Consider the following 27,904-nt stretch of genomic DNA (forward strand, 5'->3'; position numbering starts at 1 on the left):
TTGCTCCACAGGAACAAGACACGGATTAAGGAAGTGGAAGACCAAACTTCAGAAAATGGGGTCCGACGCAATGTGGGAAGGAAGCAGAGATCACACGGGAAGTCCCAGGGTGGTGTCTAGAATGGGTCAGGAGAGCAAACACTCTAGATGGGAGCAAGGAGGCGGATGGTTCCAGGGTCACAAAGGAGAAAAAAAATGGGACTGTTATTTAAAAATCTGTTTTGAGAGAAATTTTCCAGATGTGAACATGCTGTACCTGCACAAAGACCTGCATGTGTCATACACTTCTCCCCCCTTCAGAATACTCTTCCATTTCCTTGTTGCGTCCAGAGTCAATGAGAACCAGTCCAGAACAATGATGCCTACTAGCTGCCCGAAGTCAGCTCTGATAATTCCTCAGGGAGGTTCAGTTCAACCACCACAACCCAGCTGTGTAAATCCTTCAACATATTCTACCTTCCCCACGCACCACTGTCAGGTAGGTTCCCCCGGAATTTTGTTTTCAGACAGTCTGAACAACAGTGAGAGAGCATGCACCCCTTGTCCACATACCGGTTTCTGGCTCTTCCAGAGAAGTATACTGAGCCCCCAAATTCAAGGGTGGTGTGCCCATATCCACACAGTTCCTCAGCAGAAAGACTAGAATTTGATAGAGCTTGCCAGACCAAGGCCTGGATCAACCCTCTTCATTAGCTTTAAAGTGATAGAAATGCATACACACACACACACACACACATACGCACACACATAGATATGATAGAGAGAGAGAAGAAGAGAAAGAGAAAGATCCTGTTGTAGAAACTGGTTTTCCCATTTTCACTCTTTTCAAGATTTCTTTCGTTTGCCTTTCACTTAAATGTAACTTCGACTTATTTTAGAAAAAGGCAGTAACCCAATGTTCATCAAAACCACTAATCGAGGAGCTGTAACTGTTAGAAGACAATCTAACTGGTGGGGTGATGCTGCTCCCTGGGCTCCCCCTTCCCGCTCTCGTGGCCCTGTGGCACTTTTGAGTTCCTGTCAATCCAGGTTTTTCAAAAGACCCTGAATTTGGTAGTGTTGGTGATGGTGGTTGTTTTTAGGACTTTTGAATTTTCCTACTAAATACAAATACAATTTCAAAACATCTCAATTTGGTTTTAAAATAGTGTATATTGTGGGTTCTGACATTTCCATGGGCCCCTTGTGGTCAGTGCTCCCCTAGTGGAGTTTGGTCTGCTATGCACAGCCCATCCCCCCTGCCCATGGCCCCACCCTGTGCCACTGGGAACCACCCCTCCCAGCTGTGAGCACTGTGGGACCATAGGAGGGACACCAGGTGGGGGGCCCAACTTGGTCTCTGGGCTTCCTTCCGCCAGGAGACCCCACCAGCCCGCGCTGGGATTCAGAGAGCCAATGTGGCCAACAGGCCTCCTGGAGGCCCCTGGGGACTGCAGTGGGACCACCATCGGAAGCTGGAAATGAAGGCCTCGGTGACCCTGGCCTGTGAGGAACCAGGGCTACACGAGCTCCCATCCTTTTCCGTCTCCATCCAGAATGAGCTGGAGTTTCTCATGGCAACTCTGCGAGAGCACACAGAGCTCCACAGATCCTCCTCCCTTCCATTGCCTTGGGCCTCTGTGTCCCTGGAACAGGAGAGGGGTCACCTGTGTCCAGCCAGCACACGAGAAAATGCCCCAGAAGCAGAATCAGAAGCATGAAGTTGGATTTAGGTTTTTGGTCCATTTCCCCCCTTAGAGAGGAGCAGAGGCCTAAATCTTCTGGTGAGGATGGGCTCACCAGCTCCTGTGGTGCTGCATCACCCACCTTTGGACAAAAGAAGGCCCTGTTGTCAGTCCCATCTGGTTCTGATCCAGCTCAGCCCGTCTTTAAGAGTTTCCTTGTTTTCCTGTACGAAAGATGTCCCATCCTCGTGTTGTGAATTACCTTTCCCACACCTGGAATCAGCAGTGTCAGCAAGGACCCTTGCTGCGGGTCCGGGGGCAGGATTGCCAGGTCACCGCTGGGGGCTAGGTCCGCTCGTGGCCGTCCAGCTGGTGTCACGCCAGCACTTTCCGTTCAGACTGACATTGCTTGAAGTAAGAGAAAAACTCATTCCTAAGAATATCTCCAGTCCAAACGTTGTATTACAGGACTGGATGTTGGATCTCATACTTCCATTCATTTCCTCTTTACTACAGATGTAATTTCTGTAGCACTAATCTTATTACACAATCGTTTTATTCTACAGCACACAAAACACACACACAACAACCGTATGGTTATGGAACCAACCACTCAGGCAGTGAGGGTCATTAATTTTCTTTGCATCTCATTATGAAATAATTGGAATATTACATTTTATGAGGTGGACATTGTCAGATTCTTGGTAGGTTGCTTTTGATTCCCTTTAATTTGATAATACATGTTAATGCCTCCTTTCAGGGTTGTAGATTTGAAACTTCATAAATTAATTTCATGAAACTGTCCAGATTTGTGTATTTATTAAAGCATGTGGTCCACAGCGATGACTATTGAAAGGGTCTTTCCAGACTAAGTACTTGACCTTACTATTTTCAGTGAAATAAAATGACAATTATGAGAAAGAATATAAAAAATAACATTACATGAAATGGACAGTCCCAAGACACCGTGATTAATCCTTGCCATTATACTTTGGATAAGTGGATTATTCTCCTTAGATTGAAGGAAAGAGACCAGTGGAAAGCTGGGATTTTTGGATGACTCAGTATGATTTCCATTCTTGGCCTTAAGTATGTCCAAATGCCCATTCATCATTTTCCAGTGCTGTGTGTGTGTGAGTGGGAGTTCTGAACTTTTGCAATTTGCCTGACCAAACTGTGATTGGTCTTCTAACCAAGCATGTCATCGGACTCGCCTGCCCAGTCTGGGGCCACCTGCCGGTCCTGAGAGATCAAACCATCTCCAGAAAAGTCTGAATGTGTGAAGTGCTCTCACAGGTGATTCTAGGAACTCCTGCCTTAGGGACGAAAGGTTTTGTTTTGATTCTTCAATGAATGTAAAATATCTCTCCAATATTTAGAGATTTCAAAATCAACCGTTCTCTTTGAATAACAGGACATCGGGCTCTGTCTGTCCACTTTGGTAACACACACTAATTCTTGTTTGAATTCCACCAATATGTTCAATAAGCCTTAGTCTGTGGGATTACTGCGGTTCTCAGCGTATTGGCCTCACATTTGGGGCTTGGCAGTTGTATCATGCATTTGGCCTAGAGTTTCCTAAATTAAAAATAAGGTGCAATGCTTCGGTGGAATGGCCTCCTTCTGATATGTTTGGCTTGCTGTAAAATTAAGAACCTAGCACTTTCTCCCTTCTTCCGTCAGTGCCCCAAACTGTACCAGTTGTTACTGAGTGCCCTGTAACTCTATTTCCAACAAAAATTACACAGATATTTCTGTCTAGCTACATGTCCTGCAGGGCTGTTCCGTGGTCTTCCGATCAGTAAAAATGTAATAACATTTTCACATAGTCAATATTTAATTCTGTAAATGCAACTGGTGGTTGTAATCGAGGTTATTAACCACACGGTGATTTATGATAGAGGGCAGACAGCGCCGGGGGAGAGCCGTAGGAAGGTCCTCTGGTGACAATAAAAAGGTTATAAATTTCATAGCTCTGCCCAAGAAATGTATTTATATCCTATATTAAGAATAGCTTTTTATAAATTTTAATGATCCATGTTATTAATGGGGCTGTCATCATCACTGCCTATATGAGACTACAGTCCTTGTTTTTTTTTTTTTTTTTCTTTTACTTTTCCATCAGCTGAAGGTCTTGCAGGAAAAAGAGAGAGAGAGAGAGCGTTCTTATTAGCAATTTGCCAAAAAAAAAATCCTTAGGAGTCATAAGCCTATCATTGTTTCCCTGGACTGCAAAGCCTGAGAGCAGTGGTTTGCATAAAGTTTTATGACCAAGGAAAGGTTGGCCTAATTGGATAGAGCACAATTGGTGCTCTATCATGTTTACAAAGGCCGAGTCAATATGCAGAAATAGAACCAAGGCCATATCAAAAAGAGAAACTTAAGTACGAAATGGTTCTTCACATTGGCTCCCTGTTCCCTTGCTGAGAGCCCGTCGGGTTTCCAGCAAAACATGCGAGTACACGCATGGACGCTCAGCCGTAGCTCCACACGCGTGTGAGGAGAAGCACGCCCACATCATCCCCTCCATGACTTCCTGGCGCAGGTGTGCGGGATGAGAGGACTCCATCCTGGGGGGCACGGTGCAGTCTCTGTGGGTGAGGTGCGCTCCGCTGGTGGGGTTTGGCAGTTCTTCCTCCATTCAGAGACCATTTGTCAAAACCAGATGTTTACAACCCCATCCTAAAGAGTCAAAGCAGGTTTTGGAAATCAATCCAAAGACTTTTCCTACAGACAACACTATGCAGCTGGGGAAAGAGGCGTCTGCAGGCACATGTGTTAATGCCATCCACACCATACTTAGCCACCAAGGTGACGAGGGCACGAGGATGGTGGTTGGCAGAATTCCAACAGATGAGCAAGCCAGAAACTGTCCGATGTGGACCTGGGCCTTGTTCTTTATGTAGGATAATAAATTATTTCACTGCAACTTCATTCCAGGGAAAGTTTCGGGTGAGTACATTTTTTAAATGATTGATTTATAGGTCATTAATTAGTTCTTTTTCATACAGATGACACAAAAAGTGTTTGAAATCTTTATCTTGTGATACGTAAAATTTTGAACAGATGGAAAAATTATGTCTGTGTTTTCAACCGGAAAGAACAGATTCGAGATATTAGTGAAGACAGTGTTTGTTTTGATGCCAGTACCATGCTGTCTTGGTGATCACAGCTTTGTAGTAAAGCTTGGAATCAGGTAACGTGATGCCCCCAGTTTTATTTTTGTTTTTCAATATTTCCTTAGTGATTCGGGGTCTCTTCTGATTCCATACAAATTTTAGGAACATTTGCTCCAGCTCTTTGAAAAATACCGGTGGAATATTGATCTGAATGGCATTAAAAGTATAGATTGCTCTAGGCAGTATAGACATTTTAACAATGTTTATGCTTCTGATCCAAGAGCATGGAATGGTCTTCCATCTTTTGTGTCTTCTTCAATTTCTTTCATGAGTGTTCTGTAGTTCCTCGAGTACAGATCCTTTACTTCTTTGGTTAGGTTTATTCCCAGGTATCTTATGGTTATTGGTGCTATAGTAAATGGAATCAATTCTCTAATTTCCTTTCTGTGTTTTCATTGTTAGTGTATAAGAAAGCCACTGATTTCTGTACATTGACTTTGTATCCTGCCATGTTACTGAATTGCTGTATGAGTTCTAGTAGTTTGGGGGTGGAGTCTTTTGGGTTTTCCATACAAAGAATCATGTCATCTGCGAAGAGAGAGAGTTTGAGTTTGACTTCTTCATTGACAATTTGGATACCTTTTATTTCTCTTTGTAGTCTGATTGCTGTTGCTAGGACTTCTAATACTATGTTGAACAAGACTGGTGAGAGTGGGCATCCTTGTCGTGTTCCTGATCTCAACGGGAAGGTTGCAAGCTTTTTCCCATTGAGGATGATATTTGCTGTGGGTATTTCATAGATAGATTTTATGAAGTTCAGGAATAAAAACAGACACATAGATCAGTGGAACAGAGTAGAGAGCCCAGATATGGACCATCAACACTATGGTCAAATAATCTTCGACAAAACAGGGAAAAAATATACAGTGGAAAAAAGACAGTCTCTTCAATAAATTGTGCTGGGAAAACTGGACAGCTATATGTAGAAGAAAGAAACTCGACCATACTCTTACACCGTACACAAAGATAAACTCAAAATGGATAAAAGACCTCAATGTGAGACAGGAATCCATCAGAATCCTAGAGGAGAACATAGGCAGTAATCTCTTCAATAACAGCCACAGCAACTTCTTTAAAGATATGTCTCCACGGGCAAATGAAACAAAAGTGAAAATGAACTTCTGGGACTTCATCAAGATCAAAAGCTTCTGCTCAGCAAAGGAAACAGCAAAACAAAGAGGCAACCCATGGAATGGGAGAAGATATTTGCAAATGACAGTACAGACAAAAGGTTGATATGCAGGATCTATAAAGAACTCCTCAAACTCAACACACACAAAACAGATAATCATATCAAAAAATGGGCAGAAGATATGAACAGACACTTCTCTAATGAAGACATACAAACGGCTATCAGACACATGAAAAAATGTTCCTCATCACTAGCCATCAGGGAGATTCAAATTAAAACCACATTGAGATACCACATTACACCAGTTAGAATGGCCAAAATTAGCAAGACAGGAAACAACGTGTGTTGGAGAGGATGGGGAGAAAGGGGAACGCTCTTACACTGTTGGTGGGAATGCAAGTTGGTGCAGCCACTTTGGAGAACAGTGCGTAGATTCTTCAAGAAATTAAAAATAGAGCTTCCCTATGACCCTGCCATTGCACTCCTGGGTATTTACCCCAAAGATACTGATGTAGTGAAAAGAAGGGCCATCTGTACCCCAATGTTTATAGCAGCAATGGCCACGGTCGCCAAATTGTGGAAAGAACCAAGATGCCCTTCAACGGACGAATGGATCAGGAAGATGTGGTCCATATACACTATGGAGTATGATGCCTCCATCAGAAAGGATGAATCCCCAACTTTTGTAGCAACATGGACGGGACTGGAAGAGATGATGCTGAGTGAAATAAGTGAAGCAGAGAAAGTCAATTATCATATGGTTTCACTTATTTGTGGAGCATAACAAATAAGATGGAGGACACGTGGAGACAGAGAGGAGAAAGGAGTTGAGGGAAATTGGAAGGGGAGGTGAACCATGAGAGACTATGGACTCTGAAAAACAATCTGAGGGGTTTGAAGTGGTGGGGGGTGGGAGTTTGGGGGAACAAGGTGGTGGGTATTATGGAGGGCACGTACTGCATGTAGCACTGGGTGTGGTGCAAAAGCAATGAATACTATTACGCTGAAAAGAAAGAAAGAAAAAAAAACAAACAGACAGTGTTTGTTTTCTGAAGGGTGTTTCTAAGAGTAATTTAGGTTTTGACTGTGATTTTTCCTGCCTCCCATCTTTGTTACCTAAAAGAAAATCTAATCACTAACCATGAAAGTGATTTGTTAGAATTTGACCTCTGTTTTATACACACATTTCTCTTTTCCTCACTGTTAACTTTAAACTTAAGATAAGGTGTGGGAGAATTGGGATCATTGAAAACACAAGGTTTCCTTTTCTTCTCTTTTTTTTTTTTTCCTGTTTTCCTTAACTTTTCCCCTTTTTCTTCTCCCCAACCTCCCAAACTATGAGAAGTACAGCTGACTGTGCCTGGCTGTCTGGGCATGTCTCCATGCGACCTTCAGGACAGGTAAATACCTCAAGGTTCACACCTGCTTCCTACTTATTAACTCCCACCCCACCCGCCTGCATAAGGTGCCTCATGACCTTTCATCTCATCTAATGAAGGAGACTTTTTTGCGTGTTCAACAAGCCTTCTCTCAGAGCCCCCTGCTTTCCAGGCTTGCTGCTGGCCCCTGGAGCTCAACCCCCACCATGGCCTGGCCCTTTCCCTCACCGCGGCCACAGGGAAGTCAGGGTACCGGATGCCGTGGTGTCTGTCTGTCCTCTGAGCTCATGCTTTCATCCACGGGTTTCCCCCAAGAGTCCCCACATTAAAAAAGCAGGGAGAGCAATTAGGAATTTATTGGTGACTTTATGAGGTTTGAGAGAGGGAAGGGTCCACTTCCATGCCCGGAGCCGTGGTGGAGAGGCTCAGTTAGCTCTGACCCTTGTGAGTGCACCAGTCATTCTGAGGCTTGGGTGAGGTCCATTACGTTTGATTTCTCTCCACGTGGGACTCAAGCAGACTCGTCTCAATCCTCCTTCCATAATTCTTTACCCCCACACCACCGCCACAGCACCCCCACACCACCGCCACAGCACCCCCACTCGCTAACTTCCGTCCTTTCCCCTGAAACCTAAGTTCTGCGAGCAGTCAGGCTTGCACGTTCAGTCTGAAGTCCGGATTCGTTTCTTAAGCCATCCCACCAAATGTACACAACACTGTCTCTAAGCGTGCCCTTGTAAGGCCTGCTTGGGCACACCCCAAGAGAATAAGGCTTCCTTGGTGCTGCTCCCCAGGACCTATATGCCTGTGAGCCTTCACAAGGAGCCTCCCGCCCAACCACCACCACGTCAGTGTTCTGCTACCTTCCCCATCCCAGCCCAGGATGAGCCACGGCACAACAGCCCTTCATGGATTTGTCTTACTTCTCAGCTGAGCTAACGTGCCAGTGGGATTGTGTACAGCACTTTCTTACTTGAACCTGGAGCCAAGACGATGAGCAGGGAAATCAAGAGCGGCAAGTAGCTTAGAAATGCTGAAGGTGTGGCTCTGCCTGGAGGCTGTGAGGACGCGCCTGGTCAGCCAGCTGGCTGAGGAATGAGGGGAATCTTCTTTTTCTCGTTAGTTTCTTGGAGTTGGGTTTCAGATTCTTTACTACCCCCCCCCATTATGTACAGGCTAAGTGGTCTGAAATATTTTAATATTTAACTAGTTGAATATACTGAAAATTAAAGGAATACTACAATACCTCTGACACCTGCAACACACTCTGTATTTAATTATTAAAGCAAACAGGGCAACATGATTGCTATGTCTGAGTATAGAAACGTGCCTGAGCAAAATATAGCCCGTCACAATGACTCCATTTTTTAAATTACTATTGCATTTGTTACACCTGGTTCGATTATTATCCTTGAGTGAGTTAACAAGAACTGATTATTTACTTTTGGGCAAAGATCAGATTCCTCTAACGATCATTCAGTTTTCAGACAGTACGTTTTTCCAACAATAATGCAATCATCACACCATGCCTCCTTATGTCCGTGATCTCACTTGGTCTAGAAATGTTCCCTATTTCCTCCCCCTCACCCTGCTTTTCCAATGATACAATCCAGCTGTGGGACACCTGTGTCCCATCTTGTGTGTTTCCACAAGATGCCACTTAACCTGTGACTCTCTCCCCTGCATTCTCCACTAAAAGCTGAAGCCCTCTGCCAGCTTTGCCCTCCATGTTGCACAACACTGGGCCCATAATGCTGAGGGCAGCTCATCGTTGGTGATGCCAACCTTGGAAGGTGTAAGAGCCTGACCTCTCCGTTGCAAGTGCATTTTTTTTTTTCCATTAGCTGCTCCTCAGTAATGGTTTTGTATTCATTGGCCAGCTTTGTCTGCATCAGGTTGTTTTTTGAGAGGTTTACAGCATAGGGATTTTTAAATACTTCCATTATTTTTTATTGCTTAGAGAGCATTCTTGTATGAAGAATCTTCCTTCACTGGCGGGAGCAGGAAGACAAGTGCGTCAAGATCTACGGTTAGAGCTTCACCTTTGATTACCAATTTTCACGGCGGGGTTTTGCAATAGTAAAAGCCAGAGTGGACAAATGGGTTCCCCTCCTCCCTCTCTTTCTCTTCTCTCATATATAATGCTTCAAATGATTTTTTAAAAATATCATTTGCATTTATTGTATATCTTGGGGCCAAAGTCATTTTCATGTGGGCACTTGTCATCCCCTCAATCTTGCTTCAGTGGAAGGTAGGCTGGCATTAGTCTTTCGGCATAAGATATCCAACCTTGTTTTGTAAATTGCTTGCCTCAGACATGGGACCATCCACTTCTTCAAGGAGCCCCGGTTCCATTTATGACGGCGAGGGGTGTGGGAGACGGGTGTTCAGAAACCAATGGGTAGGGGCAAGGTATGGCTGTGTCATCTGGGTACCACTATTTCTAGACCTCTCGCTGTACAGAAAGTAGTAAAATGAAAGTAAAATTATGAGTATATATTAATATTTTCAACCATAATCAAGGTGACAACACTTCTATAAATGCCTTGGATTTTATATTGATAACTTTTTTTCCTTTAAGCTAAAAGTCATGGTTTCTAATACTAGTATATTTTTTGTCTGCTTTATCCAAAATATGTGAATAGTTGGAAAAATCATATACCATTGTTATTATGTTCATTAAAGCCAGTGAGTAAGATTTAAAACATTTTTTATCCCTTTTTTGTCCTTAAATTCAGTTCCACAGAAGACGAAGCTGGTCGCACGATGTTCAGATGGCATGTGGATCTCTTCTCTTCTCTGAGTGGTCATACCGTCAATCCAACATGTTGTTGGGTTTATATATATGTTTGTTTTAATTTGGAGATTATTTTTCCCTCTTTTTGTTTTAATTTGTGGACTACCATATATTTGCATGGCTTAAGTAATAAAGTTGTCTAAATAGGGGTGCTCAGACACCTCATAGAAAACAGTCCTCTCCAACCAAATCCCCTAGCTCCTGGTTGATCATCTCAACATCTCTCCCTATCTTCGGCAGATATTAGCAATCTCCAGATTATTCTGTTCTTGGATTCAGATTTTTCATTTCATAGATACTGGAGTGGAAAAGTTGGCAGTCAAGACATAAGACGTCAGAATCAGACAACTTCGGCTTGAGTCCTGATTTACCATTTACCAGCTGGGATTCCCAAACTCCCCGAGAGCCTCAGCTCCTTCTCTGCAAACTGGGAATGATGAGATTTACCCCCCTGGGTTGTTTTGATTATTAAGTGAGATAGTTTTTAGAGGATTTAGAATAGTCTCTGGATACAGTGATTACTCAATATTAGAAGCCAGTATTACCCTAACACAGTGGTTCTCAACTGGCCTTGGATGAGGGACAATTTCGTCCTTGAGCAGACACTTGGCATCATCTGAAGACAGTTTCAGTTGTCACTATTGGATTGGAGGTGCTATTGGCACCTCGTGAACAGAGGACAGGGACAAGGCTAAACTTTCTACAACACACAGGATGGAACCCCCTACAAAGATTTACATGACAGAAAGTGTCAATGGTACTGATATTTGATCACAGAGTGAATCATTTCTACAAAATATTACAATAAATATAAAACAACAATTCCAATCAATAAATACGGATGTGTTTCTGCTTTTATACAATTTAACTCATTACAAAATAATTACTAATAAATATAATGAAGTCCTTTTCTTGCCTCATTTGTTTATCTATATTCAAGAAGATACTTTAATATCCCTCTGTCTGGCAGTAGTCACTACTGGTGCCCCCCTGTGTCTCTCAGACTGGACTTGGCATGAGAATATGATTCTGAACATTTCCTTTATTAAAAATAGAACCCATTTAGGAAATACTTGCTCTTGGTAGAATAAGCAACTTTAAAATCAAGTTGGTTGCACCCAGTTCTCTTCAAGTCAGAAGGAGAAGCATGTGTGGAGTAAAGAACATGGGATACAAATGTTTCACTTGTTCCCAAAGCTAAGTCATAGTTTTTTATGAATCCAATTACTTCACAAGAAGGCCAATAATTAAAGGGGGTTATGGTTCTCTTCCATGGAAATAAGCAGGAAAAGAGTTATTTCAACTCTTTAAGCTTTGTTTTTTTAAATAATTTCTTTCTACATATTCTGAGGATTAGAAAATGATATATTTTTAAGAGAAAAAGATTGGCAGGACTATAAAAGACTTATTTCTTTTAAGTGTTTAGGATTAATATGATGGGCAGGAACAGTCGGAATTTTGGTGCAAAAATATGAGAATTCGGATTTCGGGGTAAATGAAGACTGTCGAAGATCCCAGACCACAACATAATGTAGTTTTCACATCAGTTGGGAGAGAACTGTCATGTTGATGGTAGTACCAGGAAACTATGGGTTTCAGTTGAAAGAACTATAGTTTCGGAACTAGGTTTGGGCTCAAGAGTCAGACTTTCTAGATTCCAGCTACGTGGCCTGGAGCCAGGGACAGAAACTGCTTTGAGCTTGGATTTCTTTGTAATATGGAGAACACCCTGCTAATTGCCTTTGCCTATGAGTCAACAACTTGAGGAAAGCATCTAGTATAGAAACATGCATACAGCTGGTGCTCAAATAAATGTTTGTTTCTTTCCTACAGCAAAATATAAACAAGCTAGAATAGTGATTTATAACACAGAGAATCAGATACACTGCATTTACTCATACAATATTGAGTATTCGCTGTATCCCAGTGTGTGCCTTCAGATAAATTCCGGCGTCCCCGGATCACCAGAAGGATTAACATGAAGTAAATGGGATATGTCTCAACCTACCAGAGGCAAGGTGTGCAGGCTTCCATGAGCACCTACCTCACCCTTCTCCATGGTTCTTGAGCTCTGAAGTTAGGTGTCATACCTGAGCGCATAGACAGTTAGTACAGGGCTAGATATGCTTTTTTTTTTTTTTTTCAATTCCTGTTGTGATGTTGTGAAAACTATGTTGAATGAACTCATGAAGTCGTTAAGAAATGTAATGCCCTATGGGAGTGCAGCAAACTTCCACTGTGCTAACAAGCAGAGGTGATAACAGTCCTAGGTCCTCACCCCAGGTGCTCTCCGGAAGACCGGTCTTGACGAGGAATCCTTCCACACATCAAGGGACAGGGAGACGTGACCAAGCAGAGCTGTGTGAATGGTAGACTCCAGGAAAGAACCTCAAGGACCTACGAAGGTCAAGAGGAAGGAAGGCAGACCTGAGGGCCTGCTGAAAAGGCCACGTGGCCAGGGGACATGAAGGCGTGGTGCTGCGAGATGAGCGAAGCCGCGGCACCAGGCACTGACACACACTCACGCTGCCCCAGAATTAGGTTGGGAAGAGCGGGAACAAAGACATAGGGAATGGGATGTTCCTCATGATCGATACGACTTTCTGATGGCAAACTGGACACCAGCGTCTTGTGGTTAGGAAAGGTGTGACAATGCTAGGAAGGGACCTTTTCTATCTTTCAACCAAGAAGTCATAAAATTTATCTTAATTGTGTAATGACTAAAGTCTCAGAGCGGAAAAAATATTCAATGGGAACTTAATATAGTTCTCATGTATGTTTTCATTTGTTTGTAAATCCCTACTTTCTTTTACTTTGGAAACTCATATTTTCTATACTTTGAGACATGAATTTAAATGTTTAAATATTCAGTAGAATATATGTTAAAACATTCACAGATATTTCAGACTCCTTTCCTTCCTTCCTTCCTTCCTTTAAACATCCACAGATATTTTGATGTGCTTCCCATTCACTGAAGCAGCAGGCCACTGTTAACTAGGAGACCCTCTGTTCATTATAGCCTTGGTCTGGGATATCACATTAGGATGCTCTGGGCTAATAGTATTTCATCCACTGGGAGGGCATCACAGTAAAGCCACAAGGAAAAGACTCTACAACAACCACCCAAGGAAGGAATTACAAAGTTCCTTCAGAAGGAGTGAACAAGATGCCTCAAACCCTCCTGTGTTTTCTAGTGTGCATCCACCATATCATACCCATCCCCAAAGAGGAAAAAGGCCCCTTCCCAGCCCTGGAGAATCGATGCTGTGCACCTATGTCTGCTGCATCAGTGATGTAGACAGAGTGGGATTTTTATTATTTTATCTCTGACCTTAGTTTTCTGACCAGTTTTGTGTTTGTATTTTCTTCTGGACATACCTGCCAATGGGGTTCTGGGTTCTCTAGGGGCAGTGAGACGTCACTGTTCCACACCCCTGGAGGGTGCCTGGTCAATAGTCTTCAAGTCTTGCATGTTTAGTAAAACATTTTATCTGTATTAATTCAAAAGATATCCTTGTTTTTTCCCCAAAATATATTGATATTCAAGGCAGTTAATTCCACTTTCCAATTAAGGAAAATATTTTTGTTTTAGCCTGGTCAGTTGATGGGAATATCATCCAAGCCACATTTCTTTGCTTACCTGTAGGAACGAATGCTAGGACAACCCTTGCCTCCCAACCACATGGAGCGGGCTGTGCTGTGCCTGCTGGGTGCCCTATAAATATTTGTTGATTTGATTGGAGCCCCTGGTAAATAAATATACTTTCAAGACTGGAATGATTCATATGCCCTAACATGAACAGGCTTCAGTTTAGAAAACAAAGGCAGAGAAAAATGAAAATAAACACAACGTAGACAGATTTTAACCAGAGATTTCAAAATGCACAGTAAGTAGTAATCTGTCGCCATCATCTTTGCGATGACATTTCTTCGGAGGTCAGGAGGGACTCACATAAAGGAATACAATTTGCCTCCCATCCAGTTCAAGGTTCTGAGCAAAACAGTTAAGACCTGGAACTGGGCAACGTGCCAGCACTGCTGGTGAGTCTCAACTTCCTTATAAAAACTGTTCACAGAGAAAGGTACCAAATAACTCAATGCCACTCTTAAAATGTGCACTCAGCAGCTCCATCCAGAGTTTTAATGAATGCCTCATCCATGCTCACGACCAAGGAGGAGCTCCCTGGTAGCTCAGTAATGTGCTCTGTGAGGCCGGCAAGGGAAATGACTCATGGTACCTCCATTTGAGGGGCTGTTGGCCCACAGCGCATTCGGACCAGAAGACCACACTCCGCAGGTGACCACTGCGAGGGAAGATGGGTGTATTTCACTCTTTGACACCAGATACTCTGACACTTTCAGTACTCAATGTCAGAGATGGCTTGTGCACTGATGAAGAGAGAGTCCTGGTGATCATCGTGGTCAGTCCTGCTGATGAGCCCTCACCGGTATCACCTATGTTGAAAACCCACCCCTAGCCGTGTCCCATGGTTTCCCATTCCAAAGTGATATTCGTGTTTTAGTTCTTCCTTGGGTGGCCACCCCAACAGACCTTCTGCAATCCCACTCACTCATTCCCTTTTTTCCACAACATGTACCCCCTCCTCCTGCTCATATTCCAACTCCTCTCTCCACCTACCCAGTGCAATGTAGTCCGCTCAATACTCTGAAATATTTCACTGAACTACTTTGCACAAATGCTGTCACGGAACTGCACAGCTCCAAGAAGAATGTATCTGTCGAGCATCCATTAACAAAATCAATGTTATTGAAGGCATGCGTATTGAAAAGATTTTGGCAACACGCTCCACTCTTGCATGAACAGGGAGTGAGAATTCTATAACTTATACCCTCAGGAATGGTGCCTGAAGTTTAATCCCTAAAGAGATTTATGCCCCGCTATTGGACCAAATAATTTTGTATGGCTTTGTGCCAACCCTATAGATAATAGAAAATTGTTTCCAGAATGTAGTTACATCAACCATGAGCTTTAACAGGAGCAAACATTTTGTGCAAATTGTCATCAGAGAACTTCAGAAAGTAAAGAGCTGGCTGAGACTCCATCATGAGACCATAGTGCGTGTTGTGCGAATCCTGTGGACATTGTGTTCTCCCTTACCCTATAAATGAGGTTGTATGGGATTACCAATATCAAGCATTTTGGAAAGTATTCAAATGAGAAATACCAATGAGAAACGAAGAGTTAGCAGAACAAATTGGTTTCGGTTGGTCATTGCTCCATTGTGTGGTAGAATAGGTGGGAATATTTTACAGGGATAACACATTCTGGGACGCACCTTGAAGGAGGACTGGAGTTCAGCCAACCAGAAATGGGTAGTGAAGACACTCCAGATGGAAGAAGAGAACCATGAGGAGAGCAACTCAGCCCAGTCTGGATGCACATAAGAAGCATCCTCATAGCGAGAGAGTCCATGTGCATTCAGCCCAGATGCAGCCAGGGAGCCCCGACACACACCCACTGCCTAAAAATGAAGTCCCAGTAAGTCTCTGAGAGCCCACACTGACCCCTGCCATCTGCTCAGCCCCCTGCCCTATGCCTCACAATTAACACTTTGCAGTGGTCACATTAGCGAGTCACCTAGAGGGTGCACGGGCTCTTGTTCTCAGGGCTCTGAGGTCCATCCCTCCCCACAGTGCTCTCCTCTCCTGTCAGGTCCTTCCCTGGGACACCCTGCTGTCCTCACAGGGTTTGTCACCTTCATGACCGCAGCGTTCTTGGGCTATTGCTCCCCTGGCCCTCACAGCCCTCTGCAGACACCCACCCTCATGTCCCTCATGTCAATACATGTCCGTTGAGCTGTTTCTGGTCTAAACTGCTACGGAGCTGGAGACACTCAGTGTGTGGACTCATCTGTGCTCCACTGAACTCACAGCCATGCTGACCCGTGCTTGCCTAGAAGCCCTCAGGGGAACAGTCTCTTCCCTTGGTCACTGGCCACAAGTGTGGCATAGGAGGAAGGTCATACAGCTGAGTCCGTGGCTTCGACAGCCTTCACCCTTCCCAAACTGGCCTTTGCTGGGGAGCCTCCCACATGCTCTCAGACCCCGGCTGTCCCGACCTAGGGGTCCGAAGGCCCACACCTCCTGAGTGCCCTCGTGTTCCTGAGCTCACTCAGGGCAGGAACCCCTCTCACTCATCCCTTCATTCCTGGAAGACCGCCAACACTCGCAGAACGTTTGCTGAGGGCAGGAACACAGCAAAGTCTGTGCCTTGTGGCCAGGTGGAGAACTGACTGAAGAAGATGTGTCAGGAGCCCATAACGGTACTACAATGGCCGTGGTCATCACAGGAGAGCGCAGCATGCGTGTCGCTGCCCAGAGCGCTGTAAGCCTTGGCTGGCTTGATCATCACGGCAGCTCCGCGTCACAGACGTTTCCTCCCCATGTTACCAAGGAGGACACTGAGTGACCCAGCGAGGGAGGAGCAGAGGGCATTTGGACTCAGAGTCTCCCATTCCGGATGAGGTCAGAATTGTTCCACTTACCAGTTTAAGAGAACCAGCACGACAAGGCACGCACAATCCTTACTTGGATGTCGGTGATTTTGAGCACATTATACAGAAGAGAACGATAGAACTTTCGGGTTGATTCTATTCAAATTCAAATCTTTAACCTGCCCAAATAGCATTAAACCAGCAGGTGGCTAAGAAATTCTAGTACACTGGGACAATGCCTCACAAGGAAGATTTGGTCTGATTCCATCCTGACTGTTTACTTGGTTCATAATGAGGGAGATTGAAAGAAAAAAGAATACGGGAATCTTGTTCAAAAAAATGTATGTGCTACTCATTATCAGCAGACTCTTCCAAGGGCTAAATTTAGCTCAGTCACAGGAGGACTTTCTAAGGAGATAAAAGAAATAGAATAAGAAAGAAGAAAGGGGTTTCGGAGTCTGCTCAGCGGCAGCCCTGCATGGACATAGGCAGTTTAAGGCAAAGCTCTTCTTCCTGCCCCCCTCTGGGTTTTTTCAAGGGTAAGTCACGGGGCTGCACACACAGCTCCTGACCCCAGGCCTCTGACAAAGTCTTCCTGCTCAATTAACCCCTTTACAGAATCAAACTGAGCATCCGTCTCGGGAAGTGGCCACCTTTTTGATGTTTTTTAAAGGAGCTCGGCTCTGCAAACCTGGTCCCATTCACTTACATTTTGAAGAGAATCAATGAAAGCCTAAAGCAGAAAGAGTTCCGTACATAGAGCAACGGCTTTCCAGAAAAGAGCGCTGGGACTCTGGCTGTCACGTTGGAATGCAGCAGGAGGGCTTTCCCCGGTGAAGTTTCTGATTTCACTTGAACTCAGTCACCTACGAAGACCAGCTCTAATGTAGGTGCAAACCAGGTGTTTCCCGGGAGCGACGGTTTAAATGAGGGCACGCGCGCTGCGTTTCATCTTATCATTGGCAGAGAAGCTGTAGGTCGGCCACAGAGCATCCCATGCTTTATTTCATGTTATTATTCTTTATGCCCTCTGCCTTCGCTGAGTTGTTATTAGGCGGCTGTTATTTGAAAATGGAGTTTGGCCTGAGAAAAGAACCTTCTTACCCCAAAATAACAGGGCTCTTCTGTCGGCTCCTCTTAGAGCAGCTTCGGGGCCACAGGCTGGGCAAGGCAGGAGGCAGTGGGCCGAGGCCCCTCACCCCAGGATCTGGGCTCACCGCTTGCACCAACACCTCCCCTGTGACTGCCCCAAAGCCCATCCACCCCAAAGGCGCAGAACACCTGAGTGGTGGTGTGCTTCACTTTGCTTTCTGTGACGACTGATTTGTTGTCACAAATTGACAGTAAACGTGGTCACTCTCAGAGGTACATCATTGTTCCTGCTCATTAAACTGGAAGTGATTCATGGACGCAATAGTATTCTGAAATCAGCCCGCTTAATAATTATCGTATCATCCTTGTTTTCAGTCATTACCGGCGAAGCGCTGAGCGATGCCAGGAACTGGATTTGCTGTGATTTCTACAGCAGGGCCCACGGGAAGCTCGCTCTGACAGCGTCCTCACCGACCGAAGGCCGGCATGCCTGCCCATTAAGAAATCCATATTATTGAGACCAGATAAATTAGACATCATTTTCTTTAATTGCTCTATGTCTACAAATGATTTTTAAAGCCAACACGTGGCCTTGATCTACTGTTAGAAATTCAACTGAGCTAAAGTTGTCAGAGCAAGAGAGAAAAAGGAACTGCATCCGAAAATGGTATTGTGTAGAAAGATTTCACGGCTATACAATTGAAAAAGAATCTCTTCCACTCATATTTTCCAATATTCCATTTTTATTAGCAAAATCGAAATCCTAGATTTCCTAGAAATTGGTTCCTGTAGTTGAATCTCTCATTTCTTCCTTCCAGATCACGTCAACACCCCCCTTGCGCCCACGGGGGTGATTGGTACACGAGGCCACAGAATCGGTCTTTCAGGGGGAAGGAGGCTGACTTCTGTGATCCTGAAACCCAGTGAGTGCTGGAGAATCCATGGATCCCCACCAGATCCGTCACCCAGGTCTGAGGAAGGGCAGAGGTGGGCCCAGGAGGGGCTAGAACCCCTGCTAGCACAGTACAGCAGTGTGAGAGGCAGGGTTCTCCGGCGCGTGAGAGATCGTGTGATTTCTGCCAGGAGCGGTGAGCCAGCAGGGGTCTGGGCTAAATCGTGCCCCCCAGATTCCTATGTTGAATCCTTGGTGCCAGTACCTCAGATGCCCGGACTTTGGAAACGGGGTCTTTACAGAGATGCCTAAGTTAAAACGTGGTCATCGGCGGGGGTGGGGGGTTCCTCTTCCAGTAGGACTAGGGTCCTTCTAAGAAGTGGAAAGGCGGCCAAAGGCTCACACGCAGGCCCAAGCTCACCGGGAGACAGAAGGACACCAGGGCTGCTGACAAGCCCAGGGGACAGGTCTGGGCTTCACGCAGAATGAGCCAGCCCTGCCCACAGCTGCAGCTCAGACCTGTAATGTCCGTAGCTGTCGGAAAGCCCCCCTGGGCTGTGTGGGCTGCCCAGGCTGTGGTTTTCGGTCCCAGCAGCCCCAGCACATTCAGGCTGGTTGGGGGTTGCTCGCTGTGAGGGGAGAGTGAAGGTCATGGCCAGAAACAAGAGAGGACTGTGCTTCTCAGTGTAGCCCGCAGGACGTCACCACCCTGTCCCTGTTCAGGGGTCATGGAAAGGTATTGAGCGGGAGCAGAAAGGCTCACATTTACACCCAAAATCACCTCTCCCGCAGCAACACAGCGCTGGCTTGAGGATCACGCACCTCCAAGGTCACAGTGCAGACCCCAGGCCCTGGGAAGGACACACACGTGCCAGGGCAGGGAGAGGAAGGGCAGCGGGAGATGCCAGGTGGCGGGCAAGGGTCCTGGCAGGTCCCTGGGGCAGCGGCTGCGGCAAAGAGCGTGATGGGTGGTGGAGGGTCTGGGAGGGCCCACGTCTGCTGGTCCCCAGGCCAAGGGGACATGGAATCTGGAGTTGCCAGCACACACGACAGACCGACCTGGGCCGCACCCAGTGGTCGAGGGGCTCTGTACAGGCCCCCCGGGAAGCGGGCCGCAGGCAGAGAGACAAGCTGGCGGGGACTGAACAGAGAGCCAGGGAAGGAGGGACAGCACCCGAAGCCGGGGCTCGAGCGTTTCCGTAACCTCCTCCTTCGAAAGTTTCCCACTGGCACCGCGTCCGTGACCTCCTAGTCCCACAAACTCCAGCAGCAAGCGTGGCCGCCGTCCTCCAAGCGCAGAATAACCCCGTCCTGTTGGCGCTCTTCACTACTCCTCTGCCGTGACCTCTGGGCAGACGGACGAGGGATTGCTCCCACGTCCAAAGTCCTTGGAATCCGTCCCATTCAACAGAGCTCTGAGCATTTGAGCAAATGCACACACCATCCGACAGACTCGGGGGAGACATATTCACAGACCCTCAAGGAGTTTGGGGACTCATCTGAGACGTAAATATTGATATACGGTACTGCTTAAACGGACCAGCGCCTTTTATTATTGCAATAAACATTTCTGAAGTAATTGTGTTTCCATAAAAAGCAAACACACCAATAACTACTGCAAAATCGTGATATCTGAATACGGCTCCAAATAGGCAAATTGTTGAAATCATGTTTAAATATTATCCGAGCCCCACGGGCCTACAGAAGCTGTCCGACCACCGTCCCAGCAATTCCCTGAGTTTTACTTCTATTCCTACTCAGCTGGTGTCCCGGACTTTGGAGGGCTCACCCCACCTGTCCCACTGAGTCAGAATCTTTGAAGCAGAGGGCTTGGGCATCTCTATTCTAAATTAGCTCTCTTAGATCGATGCTTAAGAGTATTGGCTTTGAGAGACGGAGGACGGCCTGTGAAAATAATGATTTCAAAGTTTCTGTGGGACCCGCCACCCATCACAGAGGGATCTGCAGACATACCTGCATCCCGACTTTGAGCTGCCCACGATGTACACCCCCGTAACATTCTCACATCCCCCAAGACGCTAACTCAATTCCATGCTCTTCCCCCGTCGGGAGCACCTCAGCCCTGGGCTCCCCTGTTCTCACAACGTTCCTCACCTGGCTTCTTCTGTCTCTGCAGAACCACCAGGGAGACATGGTTCTTCTCAAATCCGGTCCAGCCAACTCTCAGCTGGTCCCCGAAAAAAAACACCTGTTTGCAAACATCCCCCTGCGGACTGTGTCTATCAGGTATTTGTTATTTCCAGCCACGTACCCCACTGCAAGCTATTCTCTCTCCGTTTTAGATCAGGTTAACACTTATCTAGCAGGGGTAGGATAAGCCAAAAGATCAGAACTACACACAGCTTTCCCAGTCCTAGATTAACTTTGACAATGGTTAGGAGGGTAGGCACAGCCCTGGCAGGACACTCAGCGATACAACGTGTCGCCTGATGTCATCACTGGCTTTCACGTTATGCCGATGCAAACTTCCTCTTTTCTGGTCAATGCAAAGTATATGTGGAAAGAGTTCTAGCAGCTGGGACAGAGCCGCGGCTCACGGTGTGTGCCTCCACCAGCACCTGACTGTGTGTGCCACAGCCCTGTGACGGGCCTGTCAGTGCAGTCACGTTCTACCAGTGAGCTCTATGGTGCCCACTGCACAAGCATCTTTATGTGTAACTGAAAATACTGTTGAGCATAAGGACACTGTAAGCAAATGTTTTCCATTCATAGTGGGAGAAATCGAAATATTTAAAACATTATAGAATGTTCCCACAAATAACAGATGGGGACCCCTGCTTGGAAATCCTGAGGGAAGGCTCCAGTTCCCCAGTATGGCCTGGGGGTTTGTAAGGGATGCAGCCCCGACTGGGTCTCCACACCTGGACGCCTCCTCATGGGTCGGGAGTGGCTGCTCCTCGAAACAGGGGCCCCTCAGCCTCGCCATGGGCAGGCGCTCCCAGGAGATGGTGCCACAGGCAGGCTCGGAAGCACCTTCCACGCAATCCTGCACGGTTGCTTTATAGTTTTCTGAGTATTGCTATGGAATGAGAGCCCCCCACCCCCGAGGGCTGTGATGTGATGAACCGCTCGGTCCCCGCTGTTTTCCTTCACCAGCAAGAACCCCCGGAATCAGCTTACACCTGAAGTTATTTACGTCCTCATCAGATCGGGCTATTCGATGTTTGAAAGGAATTAGAATAAAAGGAAGAGTTGTGCTTTCCCCTTCCCATAATGCTCTTACCTTGATTATGCAAATGACCTTCTGCAGGCGAGAAACCCGCCCGTCTTTCCTTTTCCTGGCCAGAGTCAAGAGGAATGGGCATCTTCGAGAAGATTTAGAAACACATCCTGAGGAGCGCCTGAATGTGCCTAAGATTAGTGGTTCATATACAAGAAGACGTTCATCAAGTCGCTCCTGTGGATGGGGCCGTTTTACTGATGGCGATTCTTAGACCCATTTTACAGATGGAGACAATGAGTTTCAGGGCTACTTGGTTAAGGGTTACTTGCCTGGCGGACCACTGCTTAGGCGGGACCGTAAGTGCCCCAGGGATCCGGGCGGGTGGCCCTTCTGTGCTTGTCCTGTTTCTAGTCTGCCTCTCTAGGAAGACACTCCAGCCCCAGCTTCTTAGCTTAAGTCATCAGCTGATGGGCCCTACTTATCACATTCAGAAGGCAGCTTTGCTTCTGAAAAATAATATTAGTGTCTTGTTTTTAATTAAGGCCGGCTTGAAGATTGCCATGAACAGTTCACCTCACACTGCTTTGTGGCACCCAGCAAATGTGCATGTAAACGTCTCTGCACTGATGTCCTCTTTCCCACGAGCCATACAGCGATCGCCGCGTGTGTTCATGATCTCAGTGAGAAATGAATTTTTCTTTATCTTCATGGAAAATCTTATTAGGTGTAATTGGGTAAAATCCAGAATAGACAACCAGTCACTCCTCGTTTGGGTTCAGGTTTACACGTCCATCATTAGACGTGGAAGGTGGACTGGCTCCTCCCTGCGGCATGTGCGTTCTCTGCAGTGGGCGTCACCACGGCCAAATGTGACTCTGTCTCCAGCAAGGATGCAGTCGCGACAGCAGGATTTAATATCGTTTGCGAGGGCTTCACTAGGAAAACAAGTATTGTGTTGGACATTTGTGGTCTTTTTTGAGGAAGACAAATGCAGTTCACCAGCCCACCCTTACTAATCTGTGAGAAGTAACACAGGGGGGCCCAGTGTGTGTGACACAGAGAGGAAAATGCACTTCTGTTGGCCAAACCATGAGGAGGGCAGTGGGGACGCTCCTGAGTCCCGGGGACTTCCACCTGCTCGCTCCCGCGTCCCTGGAGGACAGAAGAGCCGCACGCCCACGTCCCCCCACCAGAGTGTTCAGCGAGTGGATCAGAATGACCCACGTCAACAGTCTTGTGCTGAACCGCAGGAGGGCCTGACTCTGTGCTGGTGAGTGTCCCACAGAGGAAAAGGCGGGGAAGGTTTCTCTGCCACCGGGAGCCGCGATCTGAACGATATGCTCCTGTTTCAATCAAACAGACACATCTAGAAATCCAGAGTGTGAGAGCAGGTAGGGCACTAAGAGACGACGTTCACTTAATATCCACATTTCTGCTTCGAAATCAGAGGCTGAGGTGACGACGGCTGGGTGTGTGGCTTTGAGGTAGTGGTTAATGGCAGAACCGACAGAAACACACCTTCAGATTCCCTGTGCACGTGTTTGCAAACCATGTATATTTGACCAGTGAGATGAAAGACCCAACGTACTGCTACACCAAACCCCAGAATTCAGACAGAATCTAATCTAGTGGCTGCTGTAAGCCTTTTCTGACTACGACTGATCTAGCCCATTCATTTTCAAACCAATCAGTTTGGAAAGAGAAGTGTTGGACTTAACGGGTGTCTCCAGGTGAGGAGGGGGCACAGGCCGGCCCGCCGTTGTCCGTCTTCCTGCTGGCCTTTACCTCTTCCGCCTCCGTCCCCGCTGTGGGCCGTCCACTCGGGAGCACAGGCATCAAGGCTCAGGGTGTTGAATGAGTGCCATGTGTCTGCTCTACCCTGACGGTGGGGTGTGAGGGAGAACTCAGAGCCCATGTCCCGAACCTGCGAGACAGGCTCCATCGCCACCCTCTCTGTGCTGGAGGGCCAAGTCCAACTGACTTCCCTAAAGTCACAGAGAAGGAGGAGCGGGTGGAGTAGAGGTTCAGACTGTGCCCGTGGATTCCAGAAGCCGCCCGGTAACCCTGAAGTCATGTGCTTTCCGAACCCAGCCCCAGGCTGAACCTCTTGGGGGTGCCTACCCTCTGGAGGGTATGGGGAAGGCTCAGGTGGCCCCAATATTCCTCTGAGCTGCTGGAGAGGAGATGCGTGTTATGCCCTGCACCTCTCTGTCCTGAATCACCCGCCTGTCTGTTTCTCTAGTTGTCCCCACTCCACAGAGCACTTGGGACTTCTGTGTAAGGGTTATTCTACCCTGAGCTATAGGAAATGAGCTCCTATACCCACCCAGAGCAAGTCACCAAGGCCCCCATCCCCCAACCCCAGACTTCTGATCGCCCCTCTTCCCACCCTCTTCATAGTGAAAATACCTTCTCAAAGCCCTTCACAGGGAATGAGCTCTATTATTCTCCCCTCTTCGACCATTAAAAAGTATCTTATTCTCAGAACAGAGAGAATTTGAATCTCCTTTCCTTGATGCAGGACAAACTGGTACTAAAATCTGCATAAAGTTTGAAAAAACTTCCAAACTCTATTCAGCTATACGTTATGGGCTACCCTAGGGAGAGGACCAAGCAGTAAGTAAATGATGTTTTCAGCCAATTACTGCTGAGTAGCCACAGACTGAATGAGTTTGAGAACCAATTCTCCCCCAGTTCTTCTTTGAGATTATTGCAGTCCTGGGCAGCACCACAAGGACAGTTCTGCTGGAGACTGAGTCAGAGGAAGCCAGCTAAGTCTTGCCTGGAATCCTGACCCTGAGAAACCTGAGATGGTAACAAATGTTTCAAGTTACTATGTTGTGGGGTAATTTGTTACACGGAGCCAACAACTAGTATATATAGGTTTTGAGCAATTTGATTAGAAAGAGACTTGATATCAGTTATTCATGCTTCTTGTTCGAGGGGCTCATTTAACTTCTGTGGGTTCATAGTTTTGATCAAGTTATACTTCTGTGGCTTACAGCTTTATCAAATTTTGAAAATGTATGACCAGGGGCATCTGGGTGGCTCAGTGGGTTAAGACTCTGCCTTCAGCTCAGGTCATGATCTCGCGGTCCTGGGATCCAGCCCCCCTGTTGGGCCCCTTACTCAGTGGGAAGCCTGCTTCTCCCTCTTCCTCTGTCTATTCTCCCACTCAGGCTCTTTCCCTCTCTCTCTCTCAAATTAAAATAATAATAATCATAATATCATTTTTTAAAAGAAAAAAATGTATAACCAATATTCTTCAAAGATTTTTTCCTGCCTTTCCCTCCTTTGAAGACTCCAATTATACCCATGTTAGTCTGAAGTTGTCCCACAGCTGAATCATGATTTGTTTTGTTTGTTTTTTTGTTTGTTTTTTAAATTTTTTAAAATTTATTTTCAGCATAACAGTATTCATTGTTTTTGTACCTCACCCAGTGCTCCATGCTTTTTTAACCTTTTTGGTTTTTTGCCCTCTGTATGTCTTCTTTCAAATTGTATCTATCACTGTCTCTTCTAGTTCACTAGCATTGTCTTTTGCAATATCTACTGTGTCATGATTTACACGCAGAGTACTCTCTGTCTGAGACACTACAGTTTTTCTCCTTAGACCAAGACTGTGCATCTCCGGAGTCCTTTCTCTGTACAGTGCTGTCCCCTCCATCACTGTGCCCCACAAACTCCATCTACTATGTTCTTCCTGGGCTCTAAGCTCTTGCCCCTAGAGGTGATTTTTCTAAATGTTAAAAATCAGAATTCTACTCACCAGAGAGTACTGTCTCCCTAATTCTGTACTTCAGTTAGCTAAAGCAAATGTTTTCTTTTGGTTGGTTAAAGAGGAAAATTATCTTGGGTATTGAAAAGAGATTATTCTTGTTGTATTACTTGAGGATTACACAGTGACCCCAGGCCCCTATACATCCTCAGAGCAGGAAACGTGTCTTCTTATTTGACTTGTTATTTTCAGCAGCAAAGTAGGACATCTTTAATTTTCTTCCCACCTTGCAGAAAAGTGTGCTGTGTGCAAGTACACATTTGTGACACCTGGAAGCAGTTTATGATGTGACTAGAGCCCCTGGGATTCCTTGCAGGGCCCTACTCGTTGCTTACTTTATGTGCGGCATCGAAAGGCATTCCTCAGATATTTACTGAAATTTGGTGTTTGGTCTCTGGAATATATGGACATAGATTAGTTCTGATGATAGAATTACATACATTTGGTTATTCGTCAAAACATATCAATTAATGTATTTAATTTATGACATATTTACATATAAATGTTAGCTGCATTCTGTTTTACTAAGATTTATGCTGAATTCTGATGAATTTACTTACTTGAGATTTCCCTGTTGGTGGATGAAGCCATCCACGTGGCTGAGTCTGCTTTTCTTATCTTCATTCTAAATATTTTTGTGTTTGTTATTTTACATAGCTTAAAACTATTTTGAAATACACATTACAAAAAAAAAAAAAAACCTACTAAAGGTGTACTCAGAACCTTGATAAGATGTTGACCTTGGTTATATTAACCTCCCCAAACCTCGAGATTCAGTGGCCTCATCGGTCAGTGTCTAGCTTCACAGATCCAATCACTGACTCTATTTTAATTAGAACTGTATGTTGCGTTGTTGTAGTAACACTTACATTTGTTCTAGGTTTAAATATTCCCCAAAATATAAAACTCTCAAGGTATTTCTTGAGGGTATGGTACTAAATCTCTTTCGTAGATATTATATAACAGAGAAATACCTAAATCATATGAAACTCAGGGGACACTTTAACATGATTTCTTGTAAACATTTGGGAAACTGATGTGAAATATGATGCTGTCTCATGGATCTGACAATCATGACGTAGACTTCTCTTTATTTACAGCCAAACTGGCCCAAATAAATCTTCAGGTGAATCTTAACAGGCTCTTTCTCGAAGGGCATGGACTCAGAGTCCCTGAATTGTTGACACCAAGCTATGTCAGTGGAACAGAGATCAAAAATTTTTAATTACCAAGATCGTGTGGATGGAGTCTTAAGAGCCTCATTTCTGTTTTTCACTTCAAAGCCCTGCATTATGAACGACCCACAAGCCCGATGGCTACCCTCTAGAAGAATGAGACAAAAGGCAGCTTCTCTAAACTGTTGACCAGCCATTGCTAGAATTCCAGGACATTTCATCTTTAGGAAATAGCATTATCCATGTTTTGAGGTTCAAATTTTGAAATAAATAATGAAACCACTTTCTGATCCTGAATCTGGGAAATCAATCGGTGACTTAATGTCCTTGATGGAAACATTAGACATTAAATCATGGGTCTTCCATCACTTTCCAAATAACCTGAAGGAGGGACAGGGTCTGAGTGCATCTTTGTGCCCTGTGATGCTTCCACCAAGGGGCCTGCACACAGTAGAAGCTCGACAAACACTTGGCCACAACACTGAACATGAAGCCTTTGCTTGTTGGCTTCATTAGCTGACAGCCCTCCAAGCACAGCATATTCTAACTCATGCACTAATGCAACAAAGCCCATGTCGGATTTCCCAGTCTGCCTTAGTAATGCCATCTTCCCCTCTTCTCCTCTCCATTCTCCCATGGATGATGGACTACGAATGCAGAGAAGCAGAAAATAAACTCTGCGCCAGGCGCTTCCAGCTGCGCAAAGCCTCACCAGTATGCCTGTGGAATATGTTTTGGTTCATGCCCCAGTTTGAGTCTAAGAAGGTGGAGGCAAAGAAGAAAAAGCCAACAGATTCATCTGGTCACATCAATTTGTTGAGTCTTCTTGGACGGGCTGAAGAATGCTTTGGGTTTCCCAAATATTTCACTTTGGCCATGAAAACCAATTTTCCTAAATACTTCTCATTTGACTCTCCTCTGTCACGTGTGTTCTCTTGGTTGCAAAAATGAATGTTCTGTACTCTGGGTCATGATGTTCATAAACAACTCAGCTGATTTTATAATTTTTCAAGCTTTTTGGGACATGTGCACTTCTCTGAAGTTTACTCGTTCCATAATTGCTTTTGGAGTTTGTTGGCTACTTAATAGAGAAAAAAAAATAGTCTGGATTTCAGTCAGGAAAGTTACTCTTTCATTGTGTCATTGGGTCAGTTTGTTCTTATTCAGGGAATTGGAA

The 27,904-nt window shown here is 45.5% G+C and overlaps 1 protein-coding gene across 1 annotated transcript in view; it reads left to right on the forward strand.

Moving 5' to 3' along the window:
• LOC132028156 (uncharacterized) overlaps positions 1-27,904 on the forward strand; it is a 54,016-nt gene that overhangs the window by 8,851 nt on the left and 17,261 nt on the right. Inside the window, exon 3 of the mRNA XM_059416770.1 lies at positions 1,359-1,485. Within this exon, the coding sequence (XP_059272753.1) occupies positions 1,359-1,485 (127 nt within the window). The remainder of the gene's footprint in view (positions 1-1,358; positions 1,486-27,904) is intronic.

The sequence above is a fragment of the Mustela nigripes genome, chromosome 12 (assembly GCF_022355385.1).
Source record: "Mustela nigripes isolate SB6536 chromosome 12, MUSNIG.SB6536, whole genome shotgun sequence".
In the NCBI taxonomy this organism is placed as follows: Eukaryota; Metazoa; Chordata; class Mammalia; order Carnivora; family Mustelidae; genus Mustela; species Mustela nigripes.